General features: G+C 35.5%; 1 protein-coding gene across 1 annotated transcript; it reads right to left on the bottom strand.

The window, feature by feature from the left end:
- Positions 1–1,369: 1,369 nt before the first annotated feature.
- Positions 1,370–25,034, bottom strand: LOC128998301 (4-hydroxy-2-oxoglutarate aldolase, mitochondrial-like). Its single transcript, XM_054424380.1, has 7 exons — positions 24,877–25,034; positions 21,278–21,406; positions 19,404–19,501; positions 11,675–11,833; positions 5,705–5,807; positions 3,513–3,646; positions 1,370–1,621 (listed from the first exon to the last, which is right to left on the bottom strand). The coding sequence occupies exons 1-7, from the start codon at positions 25,028–25,030 to the stop codon at positions 1,469–1,471; spliced, it is 930 nt and encodes a 309-aa protein (XP_054280355.1). The 5' UTR covers positions 25,031–25,034; the 3' UTR covers positions 1,370–1,468.
- Positions 25,035–25,340: the final 306 nt, after the last annotated feature.

Raw genomic sequence — 25,340 nt, 5'->3', positions numbered from 1 at the left:
AGGTAATTTTTTTGTTTGGTCAAACAATTTTTAATACACGGATTAAGTATACATCTGTAAGGCAAGATAAGTGTCAAAAATTTTAATGTACGTTATACATATCTTTTGTATCTTTTTACCATTGACTTTTAGAAACTGAAGTACATTCCATGTGTATGGACCAGCTGTTGTCAAATTTTTTATATTTGACTGCCCTAATGAAATTGTACTATCTCTTATGTAATTTCAGTATATATTTCACTGTCCTCATTGATTGGTTATCTGATTCATTTGAATTATATTTGAAAACACTACACAAACTTATATTTCCGGATTGACAGAACTATAGCACAAAAGCAGTAAAATATTCATCATTAATAACTGCTTGTGAATTTGACCAAAATATAGTTTAAAATATTGTTTATAGGTACTGGAATGCCATTTGAATAAGTTCTATCTCAAATCAAGTCCCAATGATCTATCTAAAGTTGCAATCAACATCTGAATTCATGCACTCCTGTCATGTTAATTGGTGTCCAATTGGACAAGAAGTATGGTAAGTATAAAAAGTCTGATTACGAGAGGAGCACATGCACATTTGCCCATAAAGAAACTTGAAAATACTTAAACCTAATTCAAATTCAGTAAATTAATGAATGTTAAACAAATTTGGTGAGTCGGTGGCTCAGTCGGTAGCGTCGCGGACTTCGGGCCCAAGGCAGCGATGTCGTGGGTTCGGATCCTGGTCACTGCCGAACATTTTATCAGTACAGTTCACCTTTGTACTGTACCGGCTCACTCCTTGCTTTGCTGTAAACGATCCACGCACGGGCGCTTAGTCTATGTGGACGGGCAAATGCAAGGTTAAAAGAGGCCGCCAACCTCTTAAAAAAAAAAAAAAAATTGTTGGTGCTTTTTAACTCAAAACGTAAATAACTATTCACAACTCAAATTACAAATGTACAGTTTGATGTCAGTTGCAGTAATGCAGTGATGTACGGTATAACATCTTTAAGAATAGTGTAAGCCACAGTAAAAATGTAACGATAATCTCTACTGTCCTAAAATCTTTTCACAAATATGTCAATCTTGGATAAAATGTTCCAGACCGAAACATGTTGCACAAATTCACGGGTCAAAGTCACCCAGACAACTGTTTACAAGAATACCTATGTAATAAACATAGTGAATAATTGACTACCCAAAACCTCTGATTTTCTCTTTGGGTTTTAGTCCTGATTTTCACAGCTTGATAAGAGACTCAAGTGTTATTGAGAGGTTTGTCTACAGGCTTGCTTAGACCAGTCCATTACTTAATTCAAGACATCTTAACAGGGTTTTAGACAGAATAATAGGAAAGGTTTAAAAGAAAAGTCTTGAACTTTGAGACTTCATGATGCAAAGACAAAAGTAACTTTTATTGAGTCTTTTTACCTCGGCTTCAGTGGAAATTTTAAAATATTTAATTTTAAGGAAGAAAATGTGGGTTTTACAGTAAGTCCTCTTCGACAAGGGCATCTCTGATCCTCTTGAGTTGCTGTGGGGGAAGAGGCTGTAGGGGAAGTCTGCAAGGCCCTCCATAGAGTCCCACAACGTCTAAGGCTCCTTTCATCCCTGCCACTCCCAAGTTGGACAACTTAAGCTGAAAAAATCAAACAAACTTAGAATCTTCGAGGGGTGAGTGGGGAATAATGTTTTTGAATATGACATATAGTAACGGGTACTACATATAGTAACGGGTACTAACTATAGGGTGTAGGATTTGACAAAAATGTTGAAAGTAGCTTATCATGTGTCTTGTGTCCTTACCTGGATGGTGATAATGGTAAACTTAGCCTAGTAAAGAAATAGGCTGTAGGTCGCCCATCCGAAGGGTGAACTTGGTATAACCTTATTTTTCACAAAACCACTTGTGACGGTGTTTCCAAGGTAAATGACTCATAATGTTGATTAGTTGTGTTGATAAGTTGTGTGAAAAGGTGATTAATTGATTTTGCAGAATCCCTAATTAAACTGTAAACCTTTGTTTAGAATGACCAAAGGTGTTACGTGGACTGTTGTGAATCACAATCGCGTAGGTATGATAACTAACTATGTGGCTTGCCCATATTTTGTTTAGTGCTGAATCTAAATGGGTGGGAACTGGGAACTAATATATAACTCTATAGTCTACTGTATATAACCTCAATAGCTAGTCTTCTACCCATTTTATTATGGTGCTATAAATCGCGGTTTAACTTTCTACTGGGAGATAAACGATTCTACTCTGTTGACCAGAGTTACCTTATGCTTGGAGTTGTTTAGGATGAGATTAAAGTGCATTGTCATAAACATATATATTAGATTTTTTTTAATTTGAATTTAATTATCTTTGAAAGACAGAGTTTTGGTAAATACAATTTGGATTTAAAACCCCTTGAGGCAGGTCTGAGCAAACCTGTGGTCAGGTGAGAACATAGGTTTAAGAGGATAAAGACTTTACTGTAGTTTGGGGTTGAAAAAACTGCAACTCGAGCATAGCAATGATTAATTTTGACATTTTCGATCATTATTTCTAAATAACTTCTTGATCAGCATTGTACGTGTTATTAAATTTACGGAAAGTAAATAAAAAAAACGTCTTATAACACTTAAAACATGTATTTACTCTTATACTGTTACTCATAAGACGGTAAATATACAAAACGATGGTAAGTGGTGATCGATTTTGATTGGACACTCCAATCATCATCAGACCCAATAGGCAAATGACAAGAATCTTGAATGGCGTCCCTACTTATACCCTATTGGCTACCGGAAGCACCGGCCAATACATTTTTATAAGTACAACTGGAATCGAAATTTACTTGTTCATTAATCAACTTATTTCTATTTTTACATTTTTCCTTATAAATATACAATTCTTCCCAAGCATTCATTACACATCCTTTCTTACAATTCTTTAAAATCCTAGACTATCCTCCATTTTTCCTATTGAGTGGCCATTTTGTAACAGATGTTGTGCGACATTTGATCTTTCCGGTTTGTTGTTCCTCCACGCAGATATGTGGTTTTTGAAGCGGTTAACAAAGTTCACAGTCTGTCCAATGTAGAAGCTATCACAATCGTTACAATTGATTTTATAGATGCCTGAAGCTCGAATTTGTTACAATCTTCTATTTTTGGATGTTTACCCTATGGGACGATTAGTTTCATCGTAATATTTGAAACCGTAAAGGAAAAATAGTTCACATGTGAAACCCCCAATTATTGTATTTTCTGCCAATTAATCTACTTGGGGAAGTTTTCCTTATTGCCTCTCTCTGTGGTCCTCGTCCGGGGCTCTACGCCCCGTACACACACTCACACTCTTCTATCTGTGCAATAGAGGGGTGTGGGGGCTTTAGGAATTAACTGTAGAACAGTATGAGATAGTGAAAGAAAATCTATATCTTTGACATGTCCACAGTTAAAACTTACTTGTAATTACTAAACACTATATCGTTTCATAAACTAAAAGAATAACAAATCTATGAAACTCAATAAATACATACGAGCTCATCTATCCTTGTAAGTTTAAGCTGAAGATTGCTGGCATCATCAATTTTTCCATCTTTGTAGAGTTGGTACAAATGACAAACTTCACGGCCCAAAATATTTGGTAGTGCTGCTATTGCTCCGCTTGCCCCTGTAAAAATCGTTTAAGTTGAAGGATCAATTCTATACAGTTAGTTAAGAGTTTCAGACCTAGGGTTGGTGACAACGGTTTAGACAGTTTTGATGTTTGTTTAACCTCAACTGTCTGTTGTACCCTGTGGTCTTAGTGGTGATAGAATGAGAAAAAGTGAAGTATCATTATGGTATAACCAGGGCTCAATTGGAGGGGTAACGGAAAACCTATTTATCCCAAATATTGCTTTCTCCCAAAACTAAGCACTAGGAGAAATTATAGTCACAGCATAAGTTACACGTGCAAACCAAAGGTGACCCCAAATATAAGATATTGGAGTCAGCCAATCTTGAACTAGTGGCGTTATTAGCTGAAGGTGCTACCCGTGAGCTAGAGGTTCGGTAAGTAAAGGCAGTATATTTGTTTTGTTAGCTTACCCTTACAACCTAATACACAGATAGTAACATAAGAAGGTACCAGTACACACAATAAATTTCAGTATTTTACTGGCCAGTACTGGTTTTCTACGCTACTATCCATGTATAAAAAATTAATCTTATTCTGTCTAAGGACAAGCTTGCTCTTCCCTTCAGTGCTTGAATTGTTCCTTTCAGTTAGCCAAGGATTTTTTTGTTAGAGGCTGAGATTTTTGGGATAATTTCCCAGCATGTTAAGACCAAAAATATTAGAATCAAATCCATGACTGAAAACGGCTTATTTAGCCAGCTGCCACGGATATGGAAAAACCTCTAGTTGAACGTACTTGTGTTATTTCATCTTAAAAATAAAATCTAAAATAATCAAAAAATAGTTCCCTCCTTGATAAAGCTAAATCCAAGTCTCTAAGCCACTGAAGTCCCCAGTTTTGCTTATACAGTGTGATTTGTACTCAGTGTGACAAAATTTTTTTGATATAAGTACAAAGTAAATAAAGTGTGATGATGCATATCAAATGTTCCAAGTCTCAAAATTAGTGTCCCGAAAAATTATTTTATGGTTTTCAAAAATAACCATGCTTTTAAACTTAATATAGCGATTTATCAATTACCTGTATATGGATTTGAGTAGATAATGTCATTTTCGTGTTCTACATTAAATTTTGAAGAATAATGGAAAATGACGGAGGATCAGTTGTAAAAACTCCATTGTAAATAGATTCAAAGATAAAAATTAAGATATTTGATAAAAATTTAAAAAAAATGGTCTATTGCATTTTTCACACCCTGTATACAAGAAAGTGTCGGAATATATTAAAAACTGTGCCATTTTATGAGCTTTCCAACCATATGCTACACTATTGAGGTTTAGATATTTTTTTGGTTTGAATACCAGAAAACAGGGAACTTTTTTACTGTTTTTACTGTTCAAGCTGAAACAAAAATACAACTTTTGCTTAATACATGCCGGCTTTCTGTGTTTTAAATGTTAAAGACACCATGCTTTGTAGTCTTCAAACCATTAAAGCGTACATAAGCAGACATAAACCTCAATAGTGTAGAATATGGTTGGAAAGCTTATAAAATGGCGCAGTTTTTAACATATTCCGACACTTTCTTGTATACAGGGTGTAAAAAATGCAATAGACCATTGTTTTTAAAATTTGTATTAAACATTTTAATTTTTATATTTGAATCTATTTACAATGGAGTTTTTACAACTGATCCTCCGTCATTTTCTATTATTCTTGTTCAAAATTTAATGTAGAACACGAAAATTACATTATCTACTCAAATCCATATACAGGTAATTGAGAAATCGCTGTATTAAGTTTAAAAAACATGGTTATTTTTTAAAAACATAAAATAATTTTTTGGGAAGCTTATTTTTAGACTTGGAACATTTGATATGCATCATCACACTTCATTTACTTTGTACTTACACCAAAAAAATTTTGTCACACTGAGTACAAATCACCCTGTATTTGGTATGTTGAGCATTCCACTAGGGAGAGCTATCAAAATGAAATCATTGACCAAGTGATTTGCTTAACTGCTACAAGTCAGATTGTGTATCGTTTCCCATTTAAAATCTCACTTACATCTACTCAATTCATCTGACAAGAAAATGAACACTCACCTACAACCAAAGACTGCAAAAAATACCCTACTGCTCCTTGAGAAACTTCAAAGTCAAAACCCCTGATTCTCACTTCTTTAATAATTGAAGCTATCTTGGCAACCTGTAAAAGGATAAACAATTTAGTTTGAGTACCAAACTAACATGCTTCATCTAGTTGTAGAGGGTGGGACTTCAACCTGGGTCCCACGCCACCGGGGGTGTTCAACCTCGCCAACCAATGAATTTTGTCAAAGTGAAGTCGCAAACTCTTAGTTTAACTTTATTGTGGTGTGAGTAGCCTCCGGATTGTGAAGCTCATCGTTAGTCTTAGTTTAACCTGTAAAAACAATCTATGGCTCAAACCTAGCAACAATATTAACATAATTGTAACCGACTGTGCACAGTATTTAAAATTGAGTAAATGTGAACAATTGAAGTCTAAGTTTGAGATTAATATCACTCTGGATGTAACTAACTATTTAATTTGTGCAGTGAATTGTACTGATTACAATAAAGGAAGTCTTGGATACATGAATATCCAAGCGATTAATAAAATAAAATACATTTTTCAAAATTTTAGTGCTAAAAACACCATTTTATACCAATTTTTAGGTCTCATTAGAGCTTAAAAGAATGTATACAAGAGGTTAAGTTACCTTGATTCTGTCCAAGTAATCCTTAAGTCGTCATTAGTGCGACCGGTTTCGATGTCTATGGCATCATTGTCAAGCTGAACGTAAAAATCGCTCCTAGGAGGTCGTCATGAGTCTTGAAACACACGTAACACACCGTAACACATAACACGTACACAAACAAAAAACGATAAAATGCATGGCCACACAACTAATTTACAGCACGGCGGCGGGTACAGGGTGTAGGTCTAGACTGACGCCGTGTCTTCCTCTCCCCACCTTCCCCCTCGAGTTATCAGCTGTTGATAATATTTCGTCGATGTTTAAAGCTGTCTCATAAATTATATTTGATTCAAATGAGGATTTATCATTTAGGATGTGTTGGGGGTGTTTTTTGCCGGCCTTGTAAATTTCGTATTCCTCAATTGTATCTAATAATCTTCCTCTTCCTTTATGGGATCGTAGAACTTCTAGATTGGTGTTAAAATCTGTATATTCATGGTTATTATTAATTAAATGTTCAGCAAATGCGGAGTTAGGTTGGTTAATAGATGGTTTCGGGAGATGTTCTTTAAAACGTGTTTTAAATGGGCGTGAAGTCTGACCAATATAAAAGCTAGGACAACTGTCACAATTCAGTTTGTATACACCTGAATTTTCTGTTTGATCGTCACGGTTTGTTTTCTTATCTTTTAATACTGATGAAAGTTTATTCGAGGTTTTAAATGAGACGATAACTTGGTTTTTAGACATTTCTCTGCTTAATGTATGGTTGAGATAGCTGCCAAATTCGGTGGAAACGTATTTCGGTCTGTCTAAGGTTGTATTTATGCGGCTATTTTTGTTCTTATGTTTCAAGATTAGTTTGTCGATGATATTGCTCCTGTAACCGTTAGCTATTGCAATATATTTAATGGTATTGAGCTCTTCGTTGTAGTTTTCTTCAGACATCGGGATTGATAGTAATCTATTAACAAAACTGTGATAAGCTGCCAATTTCTGGTTTTGAGGATGATGTGAACTATTATGGATGGTCTGGTGTGTGGTTGTAGGTTTTCTATAGATTTTAAAAACGAGTTTGTTTTTATCAGAACATCTTGAGATACTAAGGTCTAGAAAATTCAGTGTTTTATTGCTTTCGGTTTCGAGAGTAAACTTTATGTTTTTATGTAAGCTGTTCATGTAAGTTAGTAGCATTCCCAACTGTCGCTTTGTGCCATTAAACAGGACAATAGTGTCGTCTACATAACGATGATAAAATACCATTTTTTCTCTCAAGCGGTTTTTATCAGACCATAAATGTTTATTCTCAAGGTCGTTTAAATATATCTCTGCTAATATGGATGATAGTGGAGAACCCATCGCTAACCCTTCTTTTTGTAAAAATATTTTGTCTTCAAACTGGAAATAATTCTGTTTCATAATAGTTTCAGTGAGTCTTATGAGGTCGTTTACTGCTTCTTTGCATAAAGATGAGTTTGTTAATAAGTTCTTTTCGAGTATTGAAAGGGTTTCATTTACTGGTACATTTGTGTACAGATTAACTACATCGAATGATGCTAAAATGTAACTATCTTTTAGTGTGACATGATTTATCATATTTACAAGATCAGTACTATTTTTTAGACTAGAACTTTTGTCAAATTTGACCTCGCGTCGTATTATGGAGTCCAATTTCTTTGCAACTTTGTATCCTGGGGATGGAATGAAATTTACAAGTGGCCTTATGGGTATGTTCAGCTTATGAATTTTGGGCAACCCTCTAAAAATAGGAGCCTGTGGGTTGGTTACTTTTAGACTTTTCATCTCAGTTTTTGTGAGTAGCTTTGTGCTAGCATTAATTTGCTTATTAATTTCTTTAGAATATTTAACTGTCGGATCTTTGCTCATTTGGTTTATGTCGTTAGCCTCAAAAAATGCGTAAACTTTGTTTAAGTAGTCACGTTTAGGAAGAATAACTATCGAGTTTCCTTTATCAGCTTTGCAAATCACGGCATGGTTCTCCGCGACCTTATCTCTAATGCGTGTAGCTACTTTCCTCAGTGACCTATGTTTGACATGTTCAGCCCTGTCAAATTGACTGCCTGCTACATTCCTGGCTTTTTTAACAATTGTGGCTCGAGCTAATGTTCTGGAATTTTCGTCTTTTAACATTTTTATAGCGGATTCAGAATGTAAAATTTCAGAAACCAGGGACTTTTTTCTGCCATTAGAAAAATTAAAATTAAGTCCTTTACTAAGTAAAGCAATTTCTTCATCATTAAATTCGATGTTTGTATGGTTCAATACTACAGGGTGAAATTTGTGATTACATTTAATCATCTCTTTCTGTATTTGGGTGTCTGAGAGATCTTTGATTTTTTTACTTTGTGTTCTCTTTTTGGCTACAATTTTTCTGTTAATCTGTGAATCTAAGTTGTAAATGATGTCATCTCTTTGGCTAGCATGTAATGTGCTTATTAATTTCAAATGTATGTTAAATAGTAATTTATTTAACATGTCTTTCTTAGCATGTAAGAATTTAATTTCATGTTTCAACCAAGCTTTTTCGGCTATTGCTTTGGCTTTCAATGCAGCAAAAGATTTAGATTTTAGTTTGACTGATATGTATTTTGGTATCAGGCCACATTCTAAACATTTTTTGTTAAACTTGATGTTTTCGTTAGTTTTCAAGACTTTCAGTTTTACGTCTTTGTATTTATAGGCAAGAGATGCTTGACTAGCTTCTAACTTCATTTTGTGTATTGCCTTCCGGATTACTTCATGAATTGTATACAAGAGGTTAAGTTACCTTGATTCTGTCCAAGTAATCCTTAAGTCGTCATTAGTGCGACCGGTTTCGATGTCTATGGCATCATTGTCAAGCTGAACGTAAAAATCGCTCCTAGGAGGTCGTCATGAGTCTTGAAACACACGTAACACACCGTAACACATAACACGTACACAAACAAAAAACGATAAAATGCATGGCCACACAACTAATTTACAGCACGGCGGCGGGTACAGGGTGTAGGTCTAGACTGACGCCGTGTCTTCCTCTCCCCACTTATTCCTCTTGGTCTGATAAAAACCGCTTGAGAGAAAAAATGGTATTTTATCATCGTTATGTAGACGACACTATTGTCCTGTTTAATGGCACAAAGCGACAGTTGGGAATGCTACTAACTTACATGAACAGCTTACATAAAAACATAAAGTTTACTCTCGAAACCGAAAGCAATAAAACACTGAATTTTCTAGACCTTAGTATCTCAAGATGTTCTGATAAAAACAAACTCGTTTTTAAAATCTATAGAAAACCTACAACCACACACCAGACCATCCATAATAGTTCACATCATCCTCAAAACCAGAAATTGGCAGCTTATCACAGTTTTGTTAATAGATTACTATCAATCCCGATGTCTGAAGAAAACTACAACGAAGAGCTCAATACCATTAAATATATTGCAATAGCTAACGGTTACAGGAGCAATATCATCGACAAACTAATCTTGAAACATAAGAACAAAAATAGCCGCATAAATACAACCTTAGACAGACCGAAATACGTTTCCACCGAATTTGGCAGCTATCTCAACCATACATTAAGCAGAGAAATGTCTAAAAACCAAGTTATCGTCTCATTTAAAACCTCGAATAAACTTTCATCAGTATTAAAAGATAAGAAAACAAACCGTGACGATCAAACAGAAAATTCAGGTGTATACAAACTGAATTGTGACAGTTGTCCTAGCTTTTATATTGGTCAGACTTCACGCCCATTTAAAACACGTTTTAAAGAACATCTCCCGAAACCATCTATTAACCAACCTAACTCCGCATTTGCTGAACATTTAATTAATAATAACCATGAATATACAGATTTTAACACCAATCTAGAAGTTCTACGATCCCATAAAGGAAGAGGAAGATTATTAGATACAATTGAGGAATACGAAATTTACAAGGCCGGCAAAAAACACCCCCAACACATCCTAAATGATAAATCCTCATTTGAATCAAATATAATTTATGAGACAGCTTTAAACATCGACGAAATATTATCAACAGCTGATAACTCGAGGGGGAAGGTGGGGAGAGGAAGACACGGCGTCAGTCTAGACCTACACCCTGTACCCGCCGCCGTGCTGTAAATTAGTTGTGTGGCCATGCATTTTATCGTTTTTTGTTTGTGTACGTGTTATGTGTTACGGTGTGTTACGTGTGTTTCAAGACTCATGACGACCTCCTAGGAGCGATTTTTACGTTCAGCTTGACAATGATGCCATAGACATCGAAACCGGTCGCACTAATGACGACTTAAGGATTACTTGGACAGAATCAAGGTAACTTAACCTCTTGTATACAATTCATGAAGTAATCCGGAAGGCAATACACAAAATGAAGTTAAAAGAATGGGTTATAAAACAACTACTCTCACATTTTTTACTCTCTTTTCAGAGAACTTACAAAGTAATGATCAAACAAAATTTAGCTTCGTTAAAGTTAAGTAAAAAAAAAAAATAAAGTTTTTAAGGCTCTGAAGTAGAAAGTGTTTTAATTAGAACCCTCAATGTTTTTAGTAAGAACATTAATATATGGTACAAAGGATAACTAAAGAGTCATTATTAAATTACCGTGTTTTTAATAAATTTATTTAATAACCTATTAACTTTTCAGTTTCAACAGTATACATGTGTCAAAGATATTTAAAAGCACTGTAGAGGCCTATACATATATTTACTAATCTCGCCATTTAGTGTTCTATAAAATTATAAGAAATTCCCATAAGTTTCATTGAAAATAACACATTAAAGTAAATTTGGGAGAGATATATCTTTTATTTTCATTTTCATTTACTAATCATACTATCCAAATAGTAATCAAACAAAAAGAATGAATCCAAAATAAGAATTATTGCTAGATATAAAGCTTTTGTTATAAAGTTTAGGTTAGAATGGCAGCGGACGCCGGACAGCCGAGCCAACAGGTTGGTAACGCAGATACTACGAATACGATCAGCTGGTACAGTGTTTCCCATTTCGTTCAACACTTGGATTAATTATTTCTATGCTTTATAATAACTGTAGGAAAAATATAATGAGTAACATGAGTGCAAATTGCCTTTGCTACACTTGAGAAACTTTCCACACTCGCCTACGGCTTGTGCGTAAACATTTCTCTCGTGTGCAGCAAAGTGCCATTTTGCCCACTAGTTACACAAATAGCCATTTCCAGTCAGTAAAAGAGCATTACTCTCACTACATATCAACCCCTCAGAAATCGCACTAACTTCTACAAAACAAATTTCTCACTAGCAACCATCAATTTCAGAAACTTGTTGTCCGAAGATCGAACCTAAATTTTATCTTACATCTCCATCCTTGACGCCCTTGATGTTAGGGTGTTCTGCCAGCTTGATGATAGTATCTACACTTATGTCCATACCAGTGACACCAGGATTGTTGTATATGATGACAGGAACTGGTGAACTGTCTGCCACAACCCTGAAGTGGGCCAGGACTGCCTCTTCCTAGAACCATCAATAAGTTTATTAAGTTCATGATAGAGTGATAAGGAATAGAAAGGAAAGCTGCTTAGGTACTACCGACAATTGATACAAATAGACATTCCATCCCCATGTTAAAGTTGTTGCCAGTTTTTAAGTCAAATGTTTTGTAGTTGATATGAGCCACCGAGAGATTGCACTGGTCTAAATTAATAATTTCTGTTGAAGCCACCGAGTTTTTTACCAAGTTAGCACGTTAGCTGCGGCACGTCAAATGGCAGGTAAATCCCCAGAGCGGCGCAGCCCGCAGCGTCGAACAAACCTGATTGCCGCTTGTGATTGGCTTTAGAATTTCAGTCTGACGAATACCAAATAACGTGAGGGTATGTCCTGCTTTACGACGAGAGTCAACGTAGTTCGCTAAACACCCAAAGATAGTAGCACTGCTTGGAATGTAGCTGGTACTATTGGAATTGTATTGCCAAATGGGAGGAAAAAGACAGAACAAAAAGTTGATTTTTGAACTTGCCAGACAGGGATTTTACGGGAAATTTACCACCAACCTACACCACAACAAAATGCAAGTCACACACTACACGCTAACTTGGTATGGGTCCGCTTTCGACCGATGCTAGAGCAAAAATGAAGATATACAAAAGGCATTGCCGAGTGTTCCCGAACAGACGCACTCAACGTGTTATGCTGATGGAACGACTATTATGAGCTACAGCAACTGTTATGACCCATCAAATATGTCAGCAACAAAAAAAAAAAACGTAGAAAAAAGAATTTTAGATTAGCACATTCTGTGACTGGCTTACACAACTTCATTTTTAAGTAAAAAATTGCAGACAGCTGGTTCATATAGATGAGATGTCTACTTCTGTATCCAATAGTCAATGATACTACTCTTATTGCTCTAATATTGCAAAGTAATTGGTAAACAGGGATTAAAAGGAATAGGAAATGCAAGAATTAGAGGCAGGCCCACAGTTTGTATGTGATGCACTATGGGCCTGAGAGATGACTGCGCCCTTCTCCACCATGGGGAATTTTTCCCCTCCTTGCGCCCCCAACACAAGCCTCTTGCTCCCATGGGCCCGGGCCCTTTTATTAAAGCGGCCCTTATTTGAGGTGGTCATTATTTAACATGATAGGATAAATAGTACTATTACTATTGGCTGTCACCTATTACCCTGGTAATATATTAATGAGAATACCCTATTATTTTAGTAACCTCATCAGAACAGTTTAAACTAATTGAATGAAATAACTATCTTGCTGATAGTGTCCTCTACTGCAAGCATCACAAAATAATTGTTTCTTGGTGATAATTTTTGTATTGTTGTCTGAACTATTAGAACTAGCGAGTGAAAAAATGCTGATCCTGTCTTCCAATTAACGGCGACAAGCTGTAAAGCACTTGACGAGGGAGTAATAGGTGATACGAATAATAGTATTATTTCACCTATTACCGAAAAGCTAAGGAATGTTGCTGACTATTATTGTAAAGAAAGGCTATTCCCATCTCTAGCAGGAATAAACACTCCTGGGTCCTTGGAAATGTGTATTCGTCCAGCCTATCCAGCCCCTGCTTTGGCCAGGTAAAATGTCTATATATTTGTAGATGTGCGAGCAAAGATCAACCATTTCCAAGAATATGGCCAGACTTGTTCAAGTCCATGGAATATCAAAGATACAGGGAAGGAGTCAAGGTGCAAGGAAAATCTTTCATACGGGATAACCAAAAGACTTCAAGATACTGTTATAGTTTCCTATTGTTGCTACATATAATGGGCTCCAAGATAATAACAACACAAAGGGTCAGGCACGGGTCAAGCCCACTCCCAAAATGTTTGTGAATAAATGTTGTTCAGTGTATCCACACGACCAAAACAATAATTGCGTTTACTCGGTCAAGAAAATACTATTTTATCCCTCTTTTGAATCCGAAAAATCCTGTTTTATCACAATTTTGGATCCTAAAAATCCCGTTTTATTCTGCATGAATTTTATTGTTCCATCCAGAGTTTTATAATTGACTTATCATGATTAAATAGCTGTTTAAACATTAATATCATATTTCCTACAGTGGTTTTAATTAATTAGGGCTAGTTTTACCCTAAAATTAAGTATAAAAAATAAAAACAGAAGTCAGAGCCGAAAATCTCATTTTTGGTGTAATAATCCCGCGTATGGAAAAACTGATACTGTTTAGCTATATTTTTTTTTTTTTTTTTTTTTTTTTTAAGGGAGAGGAGGTAAAAATGCTTTTACGCACACAGGTAGCCAGCCTGTAGTGTGAGACTCCTGAGCTTGTCAGACTACTCACTAAAAAACCCCCTCTACTCTGTTGGACACAGACCTGGGATTGTTTGTCACATTACTTCAGGTCAGGTCAACGTGTGACCTAAGCCCTCAGGGCTCGCGCCGTTTCTGGCATTCAATTTCTTTATGACCTAGACTGCATCTCGGTCAAGCTCTAGCTTCTTTGTGCGGAGAATATCCTGGACGAAATGTGACATACAGGTCCAATTGTCCTCACCCTCCGTCATCATCGGAATGACCGTGTCCACCAACAACTGCCCTACATGTTGTTCAGCCTCCAGGCGGGAACCTTCCCAACGCTGGCAGCGGAAGAAGGTGTGCTCCGCGTTGTCGGGAGTGCCTGGGCAGTAGATGCAATCGGGTGACACGGCTTTGCCCATCCTGAACAGGTACGACCGAAAAAACCCGTGACCTGTCAGAAACTGGGTAAGGTAATAGTCCACCTCACCATACCGTTGGTCAACCCATGGTTGGACTTGCTGAATCAGTCTCCTGGTCCAGCGTCCCCGCGACTCCTGTTCCCAGCTCTCCTGCCAGAGCTGGTAGGTGCGGTTGCGCTCCTCCATTTTTGCATGGTCCTCTCCACGCAGCTGGTAAATCGCTTTCCTCTCCGCCGCCAAAAGATTGGCGGGGATTACTCCAGCAACCACCAAGATGGCAGGTTCAGACACTGTTCGGTAGGCGGATGCTACCCTGAGTGCTGCCTGACGCTGCACTCTGGCAAGCCGCATCCTATACACCTCCTTATTGAGCGCGTCTGCCCACACCTCCGCACCATACAGGAGCACAGACTGAACTGTAGACATCAACAGCCTTCTGCGACTGGAACGAGGACCTCCGACATTGGCCATTAACCGGCTAAGAGAAGAGATCACCTTAGCGGCCTTGTCCGCCGTTCGGAATATCTGGTCCCGCCAGCTAAGCTTAGAGTCCACCATGACACCAAGATACTTGGCGGCACGAACGGACTGGACTTCGACGTCCCCCACCCTCAAAGGCACAATGGTGTCAATCCGCTTTTTGGTCAGAATCACGATCTCAGTTTTGTTCAGCGCGAGTGAGAGACCGTGATCTGCCATTCATGCGTTTATAGTTCGCATGACTCGGTTTAATTTTAGCTGGGCCAGCTCAACACTACGAGCAGCTATTAAAGCTGCAATGTCATCTGCGTACCCAACTAAAACGGTTTCTTCAGGCATTTCAGACCTAAGGAGGCTGTCGTAGGCAACGGTCCAGAGGTCCCGGCCGAGTATGGAACCTTGGGCAGCACCAGAAGTGACACTCATCGTCCGCGGGCCTTCTGTAGTATCATACATGAGGAGGCGGAACCGGAGGTAATCCTCTATAATGCGCATGAGGTATGCCGGGACGTGGAAGTTGTTCTCCAGAGCGTCCAGCATATCGCACCATCTTGCAGAATTAAATGCGTTTCGCACATCGAGTGTAACGAGCAGCACAACCCTACGAGAGTAGTGATTAAAATCCTAATGTTTAGCTATATTAGGGATGGTCAAGTCTCGAAATTTCGGGAAATATTAAATCTTGTTATACGAGACGAGATTTCTTTTTGATTAAGATTTTTTTCTAGAATAAAATTGAAAAAAATAAAAAATAAAACAAAATGCCTGCAGAAAGTCAATGCAATACCCGCAATACAAGAGCGCGTTGTAGTTGTGTTTCCTTTTTGAAGGCGTTCATATTTAATTCATTCTTTACATGTAAATATTACTTTAATTATTTTATCATTTGAGAAGTTTTGTTAAGTGTAAGCAGTGTGAGACATGTTTTAATACTATAAACAAAGCCAAAACAAGTAACTATTTTATACAAATTAATATTGCTTTTATTTTATAATTTATTTTATTTTAGGATAAGTTTGACTCTATCCTAACTTATATCACCATGTTTCCTAATCGTAAGCATTTTTAATAAGTTAGGCGTAAAAATTATACATTTTTTATGCTGATGGTTTTTAATAAAAGATTTTAAATATTCTTCCTCTTATTATTATTTTTGTATTCAAACAATCATCTAACAATGTTACGAAATCAGGTAGTAATGTTGAATGTGCATTTCCCGTTGTGTATGAGAAGGGAAATCCCTTCTTGATCTCGTCTCGAAATTTTATGAGAAATAAAAAATCTCGTCTCGTCTCGAACTAAAAATTCAATCTCGTCCATCCCTAAGTTATATGTAATATAAAAGTAAAAGTCTTTTATTTTATTTCTTCCATTAATCGTTATTATTTGTTATTATTACTTCAGTTTACTTATGGGGCAGAACCGACAACCCCCCCCCCCCTAAACTTAGCTTGCTACAAACCAAATCCTACATGCCTTCAGTAGACTATCTGAGGGAAATATCAAATATCAATGAAATACTCATGATCCAAATGAGTGGATGTGGGGAACTCAAAGGTGAAAGGATAGTTAGGCGCATTAGTTATATGTGAAGCGATCTTGAGATCTACAGCTATAGACATCTAAAATGTTGGTCAACATTTGATTCACACTCATTTAAATTAATATTTTCATTTTCTCTAAATACTTTAATTTTAACCCTCAGTAATTGAGGTAGACACTCAGACACTCAATGTATGCCGATGATGTTGTACTGATAGCACCAACAGCCACAGTGTTACAGCAAATGATAACTAATTTAGAGGCCTACTGTGATATTTGGAACCTACAAGTGAATCTTAATAAATCAAAAATCATGGTATTTCGTAAAGGTGGTAGGTTGGCACGAAACAATAAATGGTGGTACAAAGGTCAGCCTATTGAAATAGTGAATTCCTACAAATATCTAGGAGTTGTTTTAACACCAACTCTTAACTGGGATAAGCATTTAAATGATAAGTCAGCTGCTGCAAAATTAGCTATTAATGCCGTGTGGAGTAGTTTTATAAATAACAATAAAGTTCCGTTGAATTCTAAATTTGTATGTTTCAATTCAATAATAAAATCTATTTTGTGTTATGCAGGTCAAGTGTGGGGATATTTAGATTGTGATCCAGTGGAATCAGTTCAGAGATTGTTTATAAAAAAACTATTTCGGTTGCCAAATAATACGCCTAATTATTTTCTGTATTTGGAGTCAGGATTAGACAAATTACAATTCCATACTATTTTGATGAATCTAAAATATATATTAAATGTGTTGTGTTTGGATGCAGATCGTTTGCCAAATATTTTAGCAAGGGAAGTGATAAGGAGAAAAGTGTATTGGTACCGTGACTGGAAATTATTAGGTGACAAGTTTGGTTTGCCGGTAGACTTTGCGCAAGGTCAGGTCGAGGTCCAGCTGATGAGCGTTGTGAGTGCGTTGAGAGATAACTGGAGGGCGGAATGTATTGGCAGAGCGCGTACATCGGCATTTCACTCTCAATTTATAGATTTGGACTTCAATCTTGGCGATAGAACTTTTCTCTCTGATAATAGGGATATCGTCACAATTTCATGGATTATGAAATGTAGAGGGGAGATGTTAGATTTAAATTATAAACCCTGGGTAGTTGATAAAAATTATTTTTGTTCCTTGTGTAACCTGCATGAAAATGAAACTGTTTTTCACTTTGTGGCAAGGTGTCCCGTGTTTAAAGACCTTAGAAAATGTCATTTACAAAAATTAACTATTGATTATCATGAGTTTTTATCTTATCTAAATGGGAGGGATTGGCGAGGTTTGGGTAACTTTATTAAAATAGCCTGGGTCCGTAGGAGGGAGCTAATAAATGAATTTAATTTTTAAAAATCCTAACTTGATGGGAATATTCTGTTCTAAAGGTATTCGAGTCGAGGGTAATCTTTTGAACGACAGGTGACAATAAGCATACATGAATTAAGCAGTTTAAAACATTATACTGTATACTAGGCTATTTGATGATGAATCTCAACAATCATATACTCTGTTTTTTCCTTTCATTTTATTAGAGCAGTATTTTATGTTTCAGCATTCATGATACTTTTTATCTCAAAGATTTATTATTTAACTGTTTACTGTAAAAGGAAATTCTTGGTTTAACTCTAAAAACTGTATGTTAGAATATATCTGTATGTTTGTATGTGTGTATGTATGTATTTACAGTATAGCCTAGTATGATGTGTAGGTATGTGTATTAGTATGTGTAGGCAATAGATTAGAATCCTTGGTGCAGTTCAAAAAATTGGAATGAATGTAAATTAGTTTAAATTTTATTTTAGCTTTTAAGTGAGTGCTTTTATGTTTATTATTTTTTATATCAGTGCAGTGTTGATTTTATTTAGATAGTGGAAGTGGACTTTGCCAACCAGACAGACGGTCAAATGACTATTGTCTTTTGTGCATAAAAATAATACAATCTGTAAATTTGTAAACGATTCAGAAAAATAAAGCACTGTTATCTATCTATCTATCTATCTATCACTCAGACACTCTGGTAAGGGACATAATTCTACCTTCAGAACAATCTGTTGAACTACAGGTTTGTCAATTTGTATTGTGTAATCATGGCTTAACCTTTGAATATTGGTCTTTAAGATTGTTCTGGGAGTATACCATTAACCAAAGATTTTATTTTACTTGTATCCTTTAAAACCTAAAAAAAATTAACAATTGCTTGCAACACATGAAATAAGCTCATCACTTATCACCTTGGCCAGATGATAGCAAATATCAAGGTGTTTAAAAAGCATTAAATTAAAGTGTTTTGGGTTTGTTTTGACAATTTATAATTTTACAAACATCAATACACCCTTAAAAACCATTATAATATTCAAACAGATTGAATTTGTTCTTCAAGTTTTTGAACTTGATGATAGCAAATATCAAGGTGTTTAAAAAGCATTAAATTAAAGTGTTTTGGGTTTGTTTTCACAATTTATAATTTTACAAACATCAATACACCCTTAAAAATCATTATAATATTCAAACAGATCGAATTTGTTCTTCAAGTTTTTGGACTTTAATCCTCTTTTAGTCGGAAACCATCATCCTCATCAAACTTAAACTTTATTTGGTGGAGAACGCCTTTTATTCTTTGGAAGGGTAATTTTCCACCCCCCCTCTTGGCATTAGTCATAACTGATAAAGTTATGATTATTTTCATTTGCTGGTTCTGTATTATTAATTTAAAATATATTAGTTGACGCCATTCAGTGTACAAAACTGTACTTAATGAATAAAGCATTACGGTATTTGATTTGATTTAAATACATTATCCATTAGTCTTAAACCTTTCACAATGGTTTTTAACAATTAGGTAATGTTTCCAGAGTTGAATACTCACACTAAGTGACCTGCGATGGTAGAAAGGTATCATGACCAGAATTGCGTCCGCTCCATGGCGAGCTAACGTCTTGGCCAACTCACAACATTGACGAGTGGCTGCAAACAATCAAGTATAATTAAATATAATCAAACAAAACAAAGTTTATTTATGAAAAACTGTAATTCTTGTGACACATCATATAAAGAAAAGTTTGAAATCCCAATACAATAGTTATTTGTGTAACTAGTGGGAGAAGTGGCACTTTGCTGCACATGAGAGAAATGTTTTCGCACGAGCCGTAGACGAGTGTGGAAAGTTTCTCGAGTGCAGCAAAGCCAGTTTGCACTAGTGTTACACATTTTACTTTTCCTACAGTTACTATAAAGCATATAAATAATTAGTCTTTCAAACACTGTACAACAAGTTTTTAGGTTAGGTTAAATCCAAACATTGAACGAAATAGGAAACGCTGCACCAGCTGATCGAAGTCGTAGTATCTATAAGTGTTGCCAACCTATTTCCAAGCGTACACAGATTTTGTGCATAATAAAAGTACGCTGTTTTGTGTTGTTTGGTTGGAATACTGGTGTGCGCCAATTTAAAAACTGTGCACCAAAGTAAGGCTTTCTTTACTATAATCTGGTCAAGGAAGCCCACGTTGTCGGGTGACTGTAGGAAAAACTGTTTAATCAATCAATCAATCAATCAAATCACTTTATTTGTCCTTGTACATGTCATTACAAGAAATGGCGTCAAATATAAAACTAAAAAAGAATACAGTTATAAATTTAAAAAAAAAAACTACCACTACTGCTTCATAATTTTGTTGTATTCATAAAATTCCTCTATTGAGTAAATGGGTTTGTTGATCAAATATATTTTCAATTTACATTTTAGTTTGTTATTATTTTTTTCTGATCTTAGTTCATTCGGAAGTGCTTTAAAGAATTTATTGCCAATGTATGTCGTCTTTTTTTTGAAAAATTCCAATCTATGTTTTTCAAAATGTTTTTCGGTCTTTTTACTGGGAACTAAATCATCTCTAACCCTGCACTAAAGTTTGTTCTACCTAACACACATTAAACCTTTGAATGCTTTCCCAAATGGCTCATAATCGTGTTGCACCAAAAAAATCTGGCAGAAAAGATTTTCATTGTAGTACATTAAATGTTTTTCAAAGAAACTAATTTTGTGTTGAGGAGTTGCGTGGTTTTCCTCTATTTCTAAGCGTGTTGGGTTTGCTGGTACTGATACAGTAGAAGTTTCTTTTATCTGAAGTCTGGCTTGCAATAAGTGAGATAAAAATTTCTAAGTAAGGTCTACGGGCTTCATTTTGTAACTGAACTACAATCAGTGTTCCAACACTCTCACAGCATGCAACCAAGTTAGAAATGAGAAAAGGTCCTTAAAGACATTTTGTCCAAAAATCATCAATCTTAGACAAACTTCTTTTAGCAAGAATTCTTAAACTGTGATCATATGGCTTTCAATTGAAATCCTAATTAATTTTTTGCACGGATTTTTGAATCAATCTCAATTTATAGATTAGTTTAAGTGTTCTTTCTGGATTTGCTTGCAGGGTCACTTATTGTTGATTCATTGTCTTTAAGTGAAAACCGTGTCAAAATCAACAGAACCCTTTATTTACCAATGCTGACTTAAAAAACAGGTGACGTACCAAGTCAAGAAGTATAAGACTTCAAATGAACTGTTTCTAAGCCAAGTCAACATCAGGTTGACTTGGCTTAGAAACAGTGACTCTGCAGAAATGATTCTGCACTGATGCAAAAACATCGGTAAATGGAAGTCTTTCAACCACGAATCAAGAATTCAGTATTCTAAAGTTGTCAAAATGAAATAAAACCCTTACATTAAATTCTTGCTTTACTCACATTCACAGTAAGCGTTTGCGATGATCATTCTTCGAGGATCGATGGACTGTCGCACGTTTCTGAGGACTTGCAGTCGCTCGTCTATGGTCATGGCGGCAACCTCTCCATTGGACCCGCTAATAAGGTAGCCTTTAACAAAAATAACTTGGATGAATATGTTATAATCATGAAATTTGTTTGAAAAAAAATGAATTATAAATAAATGTTTTTAGAGTTGTTCAATGATGGTTGTAATATTGTAATGCAACACATTTTATTCTGGCAGTAGCTTTTTTTGGGAAGGGTGGTTAAACAAGATTCTAGACAGTCTTAAATTTAAATTTTAGCCCTAAAGCCGGGTTTTCCTAGCCGCGGAGTCGGCGAGCGGAGAGAGGAACGCGGAGAGCGGACTCCACTTGTCTTAGGCAATTTAATGTTACTGTTTTCCTAGAAGCGGAATGCCATGTTAATTTCAATTCCGCTCTCCGCGTTCCTCTCTCCGCTCGCCGACTCCGCGCCTAGGAAAACCCAGCTTTAACTCTTATGAAAATAGTTTTTTTTTTAATTTTTTCCATTTTGATGTTTTGACCTCACATTTGCTCTTCCACCTGGGCTTCAAAGACCAGTGTGTGAAATGCATCAACCAAAGCTAGAGTAGAGCCGGTAATGAACATGAATGAACTTTACTGATTAATTTTAAATTTCAACACCGAGCACTTACTTGGTTGATGTACCTTTGTACGATATGCTAGTGTAAATCTTTTTGTTCAAAGTAAATTTTCATTCTACATATTGTGAACATGATCAGAAGTGTTATTCAATTTTTAAAAGGATCAATATTCCAAGGAAGGACAAATGCAATACCAAATTTTGACAAATAAACTTGTACTAAGATACACGAAAGAATATCTAGGTACAAACATTTGTCACAACTATCAATATAGCTGAATGTGATTTATATCGTTATCAGGACGTTTAGATGTGATTTATATCGTAGCCAGGTGTTTAGAAATTATAAATATAAAACTTAGATAACTAAAAATAATTGATGAAACACTATGGAACACTTTTCAAGTACTGTGATATAACAAAACCTTTCTGACAGCCTGGTTTTTATATTTAAACCCGGTTAGTTCCCTTTTATAACTGATGACAAGGACAATAAGTTCTCCTACAACACCCAATAACTTCCGTACATCACATTATTGGAGTTAGTAGGGCTTGTTCAACCTACCAATACAACTACTGTGTTGCTCTTTGTTGACAATAGTTCTATTTTGATACTCTTTGATCGATTACCTTTAGAGGTTTTGACAATGAATCAAAATTAAAAGTTCTCAGCGGAATTAATGTTTTAAAATCTTTACTTAAGCCCCGTTCACACGGGGCGAGTTTACAAGCTACTCGCCAGCGTGTAAGAAGCCGGCGAGTTGGCGAGTGTGCTTGTATTCGTTCACACGGAGCTTGTCTACTCGCCAACTCGCAGACGTGTAGAAAGACGCCGGCGAGTCGGCGAGTGCGCTTGTAGTCGTTCACACGATGCTTTTTCCACTCACTCAGTAGCTGGCTTGAACCAAATCCTCCAACATCTTTGAGTAACATGCGCACAAGCACAAGCAACTGTGTTCACACTGGGCTACTTTACACGCCTACTCGCTCAAAAGCTGGCGAGTTGGCATGTAAAGTAGCGCCGGCGTCAACTTTTTCCAGAGCTTTTTTACAAGCAGCTTTTGAGCGAGTACGTCGTTCACACTGAGCTATTTTACTAGCTGCGTGTAAAAAATCCGGCTTGTAGCTTGTAAACTCGCCCCGTGTGAACGGGGCTTTAGAGACTTCTAAAAGAATATTTCAATGATTGTCTCAATCTGCATAGGTTTATTTAATACGTTTTAATGGGAAACAGTTATAAAATTTATAATACATTTTTGGGGAATATTTTTTATTGGCTGAATGTACATTTTTTGGCTGGTTTTTATTTGTCTAATGTTCAAATTTGGATTGTTAAGGTATTAATGCAGATCGAATTTACATTCCTTTTATAATTTGAACAAAAACATTAACGATTTCATTTGTTAGTTCATAGCCATTAATTTTAATATTTTCATCATAACATACACATAAATATTTTAAAACCATGATTTGATTCTTTAAACAGATATTTTTTTTTAATCCTACTTATAACCTGTTATTGAATACTATGACTCAAGTATAAACAAATAATGAACAAAATAAATGAATGTTGAATCAGATCCAAGCAGAAAAATAAAGAGGAATTCAAATATAATTATTTTTATCCTGGAAAATATTATTAAAAATTATTATCTGTAATTTCTGGAAAAATCATATTACTATTAGCTACTAATCATGTCACTCCTGTTTGAAAAAATACTGAATTTCCCACTTGAAGTCAATTCTATGATAAAATACAAAATTTGACAGTTAATTCAAATTTTGGATAGAAATAATAATTAAAAACTAAATGTTGTGACAAAATAGAATAAAAAATATATCCTTAACTATACTGAAGCGTATTATGTTGGCTAAACTAAATGAAACCCCCTGAATGATAATTAAAACCACATTAGAGAAACAATCTGTAACAAAACAAGATACTCTTGTGACATTGGCTAAGAGCCAACCAGTAAATTGGTAAAAAAAAGCTATTGCTTATCCTAAAAGGCTGCTTTGATAATACTTTCTAAAATTGTGTTATTTGATTTTGATAATTTATAATCAGATGTTAATTGATATTACGATTATCATAATGAAATGCTATACAAAATTAATAGTTGTTTTACCTTTCCATAAACTTATCAGGAAATTTGGAAATCAATCATTTTACTGATTATATACTCATGTAAAAGATTACAGTTGAGTCCATTTAATCCTTTAGATATCACTATAATGATTGACAATAGATAAATTTCACCCAATAAGTGATGCGTTTATTGTTAATGTGGGGATATTAGTCTTTTACAGAGCTGTAAACATGAAACCCTAACAAAACAAGATAAAATTTAGGCTTTGAAAAAAACAAGAACGAAGAAAGGTGTTGTAAAGTTGAATTATTGTAACTAACATTTGTCTACTAAGGTGGGAAATGTTTTTAGGGAGAAAGAAAAATTTTGATTAGAGAGCTGAAACTTAAACTGTCAATTAATATAAGAGTATGTTAGTATCAAAAATTATCTACCACTTTCATTATAAAATCATTTGATGATTGGCGGGGTGCAAACCCACCTCAATCAAGACCAGTCCCTCTTAACTCATGGATTACAGCACTGTTTTACCAATGGTTACACGGTAAAATGTAAAATCTCAAAAGTAACATTCCTAGTGATAACTTTACACTATACATACAATAATAAGCACCCATGTACAAAATAGAAAATTTAATTGTTAAATGAAAAGATTATCAACCCATTTAACTATTTAACATGCAAAATATGTTAAAATATACAAATCTACATTGTAAAAAAATAAAAACTGGGTTATAAAGTTAGTTATCTAACACTTGACAGTTTCGATAAATTTGATGCATTTAAGTATAGAAATTCATTTAACAAAAGGTGTGTGAGAAAATGCATATATATTTTTAAAACTACAGCATAATGACTCACCTGAAAAAGGTAGTTTCTCATAATACTGAAGGTTGTCATGAAGCTTGTTGTAGTAAACCTCTTGCTTGTCGTTGAAAGGTGTTGTTATTGCAGGGAAAACACCCTTCAAGGAGAAAATCTTGTGGGCTGTTTGGATCAGTGTGGTGGCAGCCATAACTGATTAGCGTTGAATGACCTTGTAAAAGATCTCTCTCACACACACATACACACACACTCCCCCTCTTTCTACCTCTCCCCTCCAAAACTTGCCTGCCCTAACCTTTTACAATCTTATCCATTTCAATGTAAAATGCTAAACACAACACACATCTTTTGGTAGGGAATTATTATTTTATCGGCCTCAAAATGTGTTTATTTTGGACAGAATTTGGGATTAAGCGTTGATCTGTTTATGCCTGGGATTGTAGTTTTTGTGTTTAATATTTGTTGAAACCATGGTCGTTTAAAAAATGTTAATAATCTTT

Source organism: Macrosteles quadrilineatus, unplaced genomic scaffold (assembly GCF_028750875.1).
Source record: "Macrosteles quadrilineatus isolate MER2022 unplaced genomic scaffold, UCM_ALF_1.0 Scaffold_7__1_contigs__length_78375512, whole genome shotgun sequence".
Taxonomy (NCBI): domain Eukaryota; kingdom Metazoa; phylum Arthropoda; class Insecta; order Hemiptera; family Cicadellidae; genus Macrosteles; species Macrosteles quadrilineatus.
Note: the sequence above shows the minus strand (reverse complement) of the source record. Positions and strands in the feature narration are given on the sequence as shown.

Bases quoted from the DNA above. Each gene is read 5' to 3' on its own strand.
- LOC128998301 (XM_054424380.1), bottom strand. From the start codon at position 25,030: ATGGCTGCCACCACACTGATCCAAACAGCCCACAAGATTTTCTCCTTG. The intron at 11,834-19,403 runs GTGAGTATTCAA...TGATGGTTCTAG, and splicing joins ACCATCGCAGGTCACTTAGT to GAAGAGGCAGTCCTGGCCCA. The intron at 5,808-11,674 runs GTAAGATAAAAT...ATCCTTTTACAG, and splicing joins AGGGCGTCAAGGATGGAGAT to GTTGCCAAGATAGCTTCAAT.